The following is a 10,425-nucleotide window of genomic DNA, read 5'->3' as shown; positions in this document are numbered from 1 at the left end:
AAGGATCCAGAAGCCGCCCTCAAGCTACGAACCTGCTCCTTCAGAGGGAGTGTAACTCCATCAATATCAGGCAGTTGCTTTAGGGAGAAAATGCTGGGGTGGAGGGAGAGAAAAGGACACATCTTCACCACCCCATTAAAACAGCATTTGTTATTTGCTACCGATATGACAAGTTGCCTCATGCTAGGAAGTAATGTAAAAAGGGTAATGAAGTAGAAAGCGCAGTTCTTCATTTAAGTGTTGCCAGCTGACATTCTGAAAAGCTGCCTCAGTTTGTGGTAAAGTAGCAAGACAAATGGCTAATGCTCTTCACAGCTGGCTGGCCTGGATGTGCTAGAGATCACCATTTGTCAAATGGTAACTTAAGAGCAGAAGGCACTGAACGACTACTTTGTAAGTCAGGGGTGGGGGAACATCATTCAGCCCAGTGACCACATTCCCTTCTGAGGGACACGTGCTAGTGTGGGCAGGGGCAGAGGACAAAACCAACACAGCAATTAATGTAGTCATTTTGGCAATTTCCTTTTCTTTTTTTTCTTTTTCTCCCCCCCCTTTTGTTAGTATTCTTAATTTTTTAAATTTTTTTAAAGCTATTTTATTAAGGATTTTCTTGTTTTACAGAAGTTAAGCGTAATGCCTTGTATTTTTTTCCATGTAACATTTTTACAAATCCGTTTCATTTCTTGAGGCATTAGGGGGAGAAGAAAAAGAAAAAGAAAAAAGAAAGAAAAAAGAAAGGGGGTGGAGGGAGGGAAGATGGATGGGGGTGGGGTCGGGTGGCGATGTTTCTATTATGCTTAATGTATGTAGAGTTTGCTGTCAGCGTTGCTTGTGTTGTTCACTTGTGTTCCTTTGGTGGTGAGAGAGGTTGGGGTTGGCCTAGGGTGTGATTGTTTGTTTGTGATTGGCTGTGGTGATCTTTGTTTTCGTGTGTGAGTGAGGTGGGTGGGTGTTTTGGATCAGGTTAGCCATATTGATTTGTATGCTGTTGGTGGATTATTGCAATTTCCTTTTCTTCTTTTAGCACACTTTTCACTCTTTTGTCATCCAACTGCCTCCCTAGCTGATTTCCTGCTTCTAGTGTTGTTTTTATAATATGACTGTTTGGGGTGGATGAAGGTGCTAGGGGAGGGGCAGTGGCTCTGGTGGGGGGCAGGCCATGTTCCTTCTGGGGTAGTTTGCCACCTTTGGTCCCAGAGCAAACTCCTTTACCCCACTGGAGGCTTTTTAAAAATCATGCCAAATGATAAAAAACAACAACAACAACCAAATGGTAAAGAGAACCTTGTCACAAGGCAAGATAAGTGATGGTGGACTGGGTGTTAAAGAGTTGTATATGTGCTTTATGGTAGCGTATCTTGGATCACTAACATATTTCGTGACTTTTTGGTGTTCTTAGGGAGGTTTAGTGAGTGGCCTGAGTGATGTTCCAGAGACAAATAAATATTCAAATTTTTGGAGTATGATGGATCTAAAATCCATTTCTTTCTTTTGAGATAAAATATGAAAGGTCTAGATTTTCCATGGAGATATGCACCTGTGATTTTGCAGAGAAAAGGATCATGTCAGTATATAAAACTGAAGTTGCTAGTAAAACACAGTTGTATTGTTGTCAGCTTTAGATCAAATGGTGCTCTACGGTTGATTGTTTCACAGCATTATTGTATCTATTCTGGCAGTCAATGCATAATCATTCCTCACAAAAGGAGGAAGTCTTATTTTTAGCTGGTGGGCAACAGGCACGCACTCCCAATACATCAAGGGGAGAGATATCCTATCAATATGGCTGCCATATCCTACACACATCCAGGCCAGAACAGGTGGGGAAAATCACAGTGCTCTGAAAAGCTGAGTGACAACAGCTACAACCTCCCACTCTGTGTCCATGGCAACACTGCCAGTGCCCACCAATCACATCCAGTGTGGTGATGTCATGGGGATGATATCTCAAATTGTGGAGATAAACGTGGTGCAGTTTTGGAGGAGGAAACCACAGTAACTGTCAGCATATTTCTCCCTTTCCCCTTAGGGGTTACACTGGATCTCTTGGGGCGGGGGCGGGGGGAGATAGCTTGTTCTGTGTCCAGGCTACAGACCTGCAAGGAAAAGTCGCTCATTGAGTGTTTGGCTGGCAGTGGTAATGGTTAGAGTAGACTGCCTGGCTTCTCAGGGAACTTACCCGCATAGCATGGCAAGTACATACGCTTTGAAGAGAGACACGTCTCCCAGCTGCTGGCGGCTATAGCCATAGCTTGGACAAGACACAGCATTCGCATACAGCTATGAGGAGCAGCAGACGGTTGAGGAGATAAACTTTCAAATTCACTTGGTTACCTGGCAAGTGCTGTGTCCCATCACCCTTGTGTGCTTTAAGTGCGCATGATCTGAAGCTGGATAAATTAGGTCAATGCATCTCACTATCTAAGGGACACAGGTGGCGCTGTGGGTTAAACCGCAGAGCCTAGGACTTGCTGATCAGAAGGTAGGTGGTTCGAATCCCCGTGACGGGGTGTGCTCCCACTGCTCGGTCCCTGCTCCTGCCAACCTAGTAGTTTGAAAGCACGTCAAAGTGCAAGTAGATAAATAGGTACCGCTCCGGCGGGAAGGTAAACGGCATTTCCGTGCGCTGCTCTGGTTCGCCAGAAGCGGCTTAGTCATGCTGGCCACATGAACCAGAAGCTGTACGCCGGCTCCCTTGGCCAATAAAGCGAGATGAGCGCCACAACCCCAGAGTCGGTCACGACTGGACCTAATGGTCAGGGGTCCCTTTACCTTTACCTTTATCTCACTATCTGGAGTTATGGTGTCTCTCTATGTGGTTTATGTGCTGGTGATATACTGAAATTGGGTGTTGACTGATTCAACAGCATATGACACGGGTGGAGCAAGAGGCAGGGGAGATAGAATGTTTTTTTTCTTTTCCTTCCCCTTCTTCCTCCTTTCTATTGAGTTGAATGGCAGACATTTCCTTTACATTAGCTCTGTAGTGGGTGGAAAGTTTTGCCAGTATTGTTCAGGGTGTATAGAATTTTGCTTAACTCTGCTCCTCCCATGCCCCACCATCTCCACTCATCTGGGTTGGTGGAAAGTGACAGCACAGCGGACCTGGTATGGCATTGCTCTAGTGTGTCAGTGCAGTTACGACATATCTGATGTGACCACGGTGGGGGTTAGTTCTGGCATACCTAAAGCTATGGGATCATAATGTGTCATTATTGTAAACATACTCTCTAAAGAACAATAGAAAGCAGAATAAATGACAGGTGCTAATCAATCCTCCTTTCTTTTTGCCCTTCTCTTATTTACTTCCTTGGTATTTCAAACAAAAGGAAAGGAAAAACAGTGCCCTGCCTTGGACAGATGACATTTCCAAATCAAGATTTTACTGTAGAGAAAAACATTTACTATTTGTCAATCAAGAGCATATCAGACATTGAAAAATATTTCATTATATTAAAGGGAAATATAATCTTCTCATTTAGCATTTAAGTTTGTATAACTTAAGCATATCTTGAGAAAAGACCATGTCTTAATGGCAGAGCATTTATTTTGCACACTGGTCTCGGGTTCAACCCCTGCCATCTTCAGGAAGGGCTAGAAAAAACCTCTGGAGGACTGCTGTTGACAATAGTGTGCCAACGATACTGTACTAGATGGATCAATGGTCTGAGGCAACCAGGGCAAATTCTTATCTTCTGAGAAAAGGCCCGAAGTACCAACTCAGTCAAGAGAAGCAGAGGCTCTTCCAGTTGCATTGCTACTCAATTTGCAGACTTCCTTTTAATTGTAACAGCCCGGAGAGTATAGATAACAAGACTGGTTAAAAATAGATGTTAGAAGGAAAGAGGTGTGTGTGTATTGCACTGTGTGAAACAACACAACTGCGTACTGATTCAAAGCAGTGCTGCAGAAAAGCCAGACCTTTAAAAGAACTGACACACAACCTGGAATTACTCCGCATTTGTAATATAGTTATTTTAATGGAGAGGCATTGGCAATAATCCCAACACTCGTCGTGGCTGTAAAGAAAATACGAGTTGACAGTCTATACTGGAACAGTACTTACATTTAATTACGAGAGCGTTGGATATGTTTACAAGGAGAAAAACCACATTAAAACCTTTTCACCACCAACACCTTTGACTTTTAAGAATTCACGTTAACAGCGTCATCTGCAATCTGCCTAATTATCCAAACATGCTATTTAAAAGGTATGACTGGAACTAAAATGAAGAGCCAAGAGTAAACACTGAACAGAAGCAGAAGAGAGACAGAGTTCATGGGAAGCTGGGCGTGGCAGTTCTTAAATGTAAGTACTACACCAAGTGCTCCTGTATAGTTTTAAAAGGTTGTTGAAGCCCTTGATTTAACTGAGACAGTAACGGCCTATTCTATCCATTCGAGATTTAGGCATCTTGCTATAAAGGCAAACATGTCAGATGCTTCCTCTATAACTTTGGCTGTGGGCTTCCCAGCCCCGTGGCCAGCCTTGGTGTCCACGTGAATTAGTAGTGGGTTGGTCTGCTTGGGGCTTCGGCCTACGACATATTGTAGAGTAGCAATGAACTTCAGGGAGTGAAGAGGCACCACACGGTCATCGTGATCAGCTGTTAGAAGTAAGGTGGCAGGATACTGAACGCCTTCTCCTTCCGGAATTTTGATATTGTGGAGTGGAGAATACCTGTTAGAGGGACACACATTGGTTGGAGATTTGATAAAATGCTACCAGTTGGCAGGAAAGTGGGAAAAGAATAAGGAATCCTAGGGGCTGGGAACATGATGGACTTATTCAAGACATTTCTATACCGTCTAATTATTTGCATTTGTAAGTGGTGTAAAACATAAAAACAAACCACAAAAAATGAGACAATAGGACAATTATCACAAAACCGAATGCTATCTTAAAATGAGGAGGGAAGGAAGGGGAGCCATGGATCCTCTGCTCACGACTACAGCGGGATCCCGTCGTCGTCGTCGGTGGGCATTCTCATTCCATAAGACGCACAGACATTTCCCCTTACTTTTTAGGAGGCAAAAATGCGTCTTATGGAGCGAAAAATACAGTAAGTCTTAATCACATGCATAAAGTTGAGCAAGGTGACTAATCTCAGCTGGGGAGGTTTTCCACTGGCCTGGGCCCATCACACTATATGAATGACTTCTATATTGAGCTGTGCATCTGAGCCACCAACAGAGATTTCCCCAAAGATCTCAGTGATTTGGCCAAGATATAATGGCCAATGCAGCCCTTAAGATATCCTGGAGCCATGTTGTTAGGCTCCTTGTAAATTAATGCAAGAACCTTGAACCTGGCCTTGGTGACGCATGGGCAGCTAGTGCAAACGTTTAAGCACCCAAGTTATGTGCTGGTGCTCTGAGAATTAGTTCTTGTTGAGGAATGGGATGTCTGGATCTAGAAAAGGAAGGTACACGTGGCCTACTGACATATACTCATTCCAATCCAAGAGTTGGCAGGAAAGGTTGAAAGGAAAGGGGCTCCTTAAATTTTATGGTAGTTTCCGCCTCCTCCCTTTTGTGTGTGTATATGGCTGAGAACAAGGGGAGGATGTAAGAGTACACAGGGCAGTTAACTTGGGGGTTAAAGTGGCAAATTTTATTCCAGGGATTGCTAGGAAATGACACTGGAAATAAAAACTGCTATTATTGTAGGGCCCTATGGCAAGACCACATTTCAAAAACTCTGTTCCGTTCTGATCACCACATCTCAAAAGGGGAAACTGCTTATGATCCCAAGCTGCTCAGAACACTTTGTTGGCTTTCATAGCTGATTAAAGGTTGTAGCCATAAAACATTGTAAAACTAAGGAGTTAAAATGTTAGCTGCATTTCTAACATATTGGGAATACCTTTCATATTTATTTTGAAGTAATTTCTGCTGATCATATAGTGTTTATCTCCAGGTCAATATACTCAGAATTGCAAGCTAAGCTGTCTACATGTGAGAAATTTACTGAACTCAAGAGATAATGTATAAATGAATGCATCCTGGATTTATGATGTCACTAAATGATGTGATTTTCAATTATTGAGAGAAAATAAGGTGTGGGTGGGAAACAAGCAGCTTCTATATTATTGTTATTCAAGAAGGCGGTGGTGAATATAAACTAGGGAAAACAAAACAAAACTTTACTTACTTGTACAGCCAGGCAAATTGTTCTTTATAATCAGAGCAGCCAAAGTCTGTTGTCCAAGCATGACCAATGGTGAATTTGTGGAATTTTAACATGTCCATCACTCCTACTTGAGCAATAACACAGCCAAATAGATCAGGACGCTGATTGGCACAGGCAGCTGGAGAGTGGAGGAAAACACACCCAACCCAAATTGAATCTAATGTTTAAAGCAGCTAGCAGTGCTAATATCTACAAGTAGAAATTATAAAGATAGCAATCAGAGGATGTCAACATTTGAAACATGTAACCTGCATAGGAACAGATCAGTTTGTTGCTTTAGCACTAAGGCAGAAGTTTATTAGGGGAGAAAGAGGATGCGATGCAGGAATACCTGCTTCCATTCTGTGGGGAACTGGAACCCATGAAGCTGTCTTTATGACAAAAACAAATCTGCATGTTTTAGAACGGGGCCATTGCTGAACTTAAAGGAAGGAAGGGCAATTCCATGCAGACAATGAGCAACTGGGGGATGGTGCAAACTCTTCCTCCATCTGTTCCAAGGATGGGGGGGGGGACCCTGTGGCCTTCCAGATGTTGTCAAACTTCATGTGTTTGGCCATCCAGTTGTTACCCTATTAACTTTAGTGGCAAAGTTCTGTGGAGTCAGTCCAAAGCAGTGCTGATAATCAGTGCTGCCTTTTGTGTGCTGAGCTCGACAAGTGAAGCATCGACACTGAACAGACATTTGAAGAGCCTATTATTAAACAGAGTTTGTCCTTGTGTTTCCCAAGGACTTGAAGAGGAAGAACTTGAAATAGAAACAAAAGATTAAGGAAACACAGTATTTTTAGAGCAGCAAGTCTACCAAAAAGAGAGGGGGTTAAGGGCCTTCCAAGATTTCAGACATTTTCAATGGCTGGTAAATAATTTAACTGGAACCGTATGCTCAGGTTCCAGGGAACTGATATGCCCAAATATTGGAGAGTGTCAGAGCAGATCTAAATACCCACAAGCCATTTTGCAGGCCAAGAATTCAAGGGGTAAACATGCCAGTACAAAGACTGTTTTACTGAAATTAAAAACCGGAGACAGTCCCAGATTGGTTAATTTTCTCAACCATTGGATGGATCTTCTTATGAATCGGTTGCTAGTTATACACAGCTCCAGGGAAGCATTAATGTCTTATATCACAAAAATATTATACACTTCATACTGTTAGTCTCATGACATTCCTAAGAAAAGGTGGAAGGGGAACAGACTTCTTGGTACCATCAACATGGTTTTCGGAAGGAGACGGACTTGGCAAAAGATGACTGTTTTGAGATAAGGCTCTTGTATTAAGAGATTTGTCACACTAATTTTGGAACTGTTTTCTAAATGAAGCCCTAAAAATTCTGTCGTAGGCTTAAAAATGGTGAGGTTGTGTGGATTTGGGGTATATGCTACAGTCACATTTCAAATGTAATTCCATGACTATGCAGTTAGACCCATAAGAAATAAAGAAAAACTGAGAATGGAACTCAAAACTGTAATGCTTAAATCCAATTAGTGCCTGTTGTGTATGTGCTGTTCTAGCAAAGAGCCACTTGTTTTGTTTTTAAAAAAGAACACAGTGTTCCACTGTGCATGAAAAGGGGACCAGGTGATAATCTACCATTGCCGTATCAAGACTTTAGTCCTGGATAAATGTAAGGACAAAATACTTCAAAATAGGAGAGTGTGGGCTGAAACAGATTTAGTGGCAACTAGTGATGCAAAAGTCAGCTCTGACTAGCTATTTTTTGATATGAATTTGCTCTTTCCTTCCCTAACTAAAATGAAAAAGTCAGTTCTACCCCACAGGAAGAAAAAGACAGATGCCTCAGTGCAGTAATTACGTGTGCAGCTCATGAAGGCAGATGTTTTCTTAAATGGCCAATTGGTATTCTGCAGGCCTAGACAATATTTGGGTATTGCACTAATTACTTCAGTTTGTTAACAAATGGTGCAATGTCCAACTTGTGTGGGGAGGGAAACGTCCTTCCAGAGCTTATCCTCTGAGTCCTCCATTTAAATGACATTAAATTCACTTAGCTTTGTCGTTTTTTAAAAAGGAAAAGGAAGCAGACAGCCTCTTCTTACCCACTAAGAGACCCCCATTTGAACCTCCATTGATAGTCAGTTTCTTTGGAGAAGTATACCCCTCTTTGATAAGATACTCAGCTGCACACTGAAAGTCATCAAAGCAGTTTTGCTTATTGGCCAGGATGCCACCTAAATGCAAACGAAGAAAACAAGATAGTTAACCCTTTGAAAACACACAGATACGCACACTTTTGATATTGCCGATTCAGAACATGTACTCTAGGGTGTATGTACACACAAGAAGAACTGCTTGGATTGAATTTTTCAGTTCCACAAGTATTTTAATAATGTATGCAGTTGAGGAACACAAAAAAAGATAATGAATATCACGTGCAACAGAGACTTCAGAAAATGGTCTTGCCAGTACCTTTAATGCTTTCAGAAGGCTTGAATAATACATACCTATGCTAAAGACTTCGGGGGGGGGGGGGAGGAAGGAAGGAAAGCACAGACCAGGTAATGTTCCTAATAACTGATTGCTGTAGATTGCAGACAAGACGGTCACGTGCATTTCTGACTGAGGTTTGTCTTAATGGGAAATTGACAGCATCCAGCTCATTTATGGTATTTTAAGCTTATAGGCTTATAAAATTAATAGTCCCCCCCCCAAAAAAAAAGGTAAATGAGCGCTTTTCTTAAAAACAATAAATCTTTCATTCATGTGGTGATCAGGGCTACAGAAATACATCTTCCTTTTGAGATCTAGCATTTATCTACTGCAGATCAACACAGAACTTGAGGTGCACAGCTAAAGGTATCAAAACAAAGAAAAGCACAACACTATCACAGACACAATTGTATAGGAATGCAGAGATGGTTAAGAGCTAGTGTGCTTTTTTGCCGTGCAGCAAGATCTGTTTTCTTGCCTACCCTCCTGCCTTTCCTTGTTCCAAATCTAGCAAACATTTTATTCCCTCCTTTCCATCCGGTAGATAGGTTTTTTCCAAGTTAATAAAAATAAATAAATCAGGTGGAACAAAATAATTTTTACTGGGCAAGGCAGGTCCCTTGATTTTCATCAATAGTATACCCCTCTTTGATAAGACAACAGCATACTTCAAAACAAGTGAAATCCATATTCACATCAAGATAGCAATACAATAAAGCTTCTTAAATCCAAGGACAGAAAATGACATTATGTATAAAGGCTTGGATCCACAGTGGTCTTGTATGGGCAGAAGACACTGAGTCACACAAGGTGCCCTTCCTTCTCCTCCTGCAGCACCTGCATCCCATCCTATTCTATTCTGGAAAATCTTCCAATGCTTAGAAGCTGCCTGGGGAGTAACAAGCAGCCGCAATGGGGAGTTCTGCTTGTACATCTTTGATCCAAACCAAGATGTACAGAATTCATATACATACTTCACATAAACACACAAAATAATCAAGATTACAATGTTGGATCTGTTAGGATGTAGCAGTAAACTACGGTTTATTGCTATGAGAACAAACCAATACCTTGGACCCATCTGCTTCCTAGTCTCTACTTCTCTGATAGGACTGCAAGCACAAGATCAGAAGATTTCACTTGTATTTTCAATTAGCCCAGTTCATCCTTAAGTTTTTTGTGGTTAATCTATGGTTTGTTATTATGGTTAATCTATGGTTTATTGAAATAAGCCAGCTTCATAAATCAGGGTTTTAAGTTGGCTTGTTTCAGAAAGCCACAACCACATTTTGTTGAAATTAATCAAAAACAGAAGTAAAGATTTGCAGTTTTATCCTTAACAGATGTGCTGGAGGAAGAGAGAGTACATAAGCCTGCAGAAAGTTCTCATAATGATAAACCATAATTTATTATTACATCCTAACGTAGTCAGTAATTTTTCTGGATCATAGCCACGAAAACAATTACTGTGGCTCGATCAAGGCAAATTTCTACAATTTATAGTGGTTAGGGTTGCCATATTTCAAAAAGTGAAAATCTAGACACAAAGGTTTTTGAGTTGTTGTTTTTTAAGGAAATTCGGACAGGGGTTGCCATACGTCTGGAGTTTTCTGGACATTCCAGGTGAAGCTCAGGCCACAGTGCCAAGCTCCATGAATATCAGTCATGGCTGCCCATGAGACTTAAGAAACAGCAGACGTCAACCTAATGCCAAGACACAGTCTTGTGTGCAAATGAAACAGAAAAACCAGAGCCCTCCTACATAAAGGTTAACTTTATT

General features: G+C 41.5%; 1 protein-coding gene across 1 annotated transcript in view; it reads right to left on the bottom strand.

Annotated features, from left to right (window-relative positions):
* Nucleotides 1–3,950: 3,950 nt before the first annotated feature.
* The window catches only part of PREP (prolyl endopeptidase), a 59,077-nt gene continuing 52,602 nt past the window's right edge, over nt 3,951–10,425 (bottom strand). Inside the window, exons 13-15 of the mRNA XM_083435248.1 lie at nt 8,255–8,386; nt 6,155–6,311; nt 3,951–4,681 (exon numbers count right to left, since the gene is read on the bottom strand). Coding sequence (XP_083291374.1) covers nt 4,387–4,681; nt 6,155–6,311; nt 8,255–8,386 — 584 coding nt within the window. The 3' untranslated portion in view covers nt 3,951–4,386. The remainder of the gene's footprint in view (nt 4,682–6,154; nt 6,312–8,254; nt 8,387–10,425) is intronic.

Source organism: Podarcis tiliguerta (genome assembly GCF_965153285.1).
Source record: "Podarcis tiliguerta genome assembly, chromosome: 3".
Classification (NCBI taxonomy): Eukaryota; Metazoa; Chordata; class Lepidosauria; order Squamata; family Lacertidae; genus Podarcis; species Podarcis tiliguerta.
The sequence above is the reverse complement of the archived record's forward strand: the minus strand, read 5'-3'. Positions and strand labels throughout refer to the sequence as shown.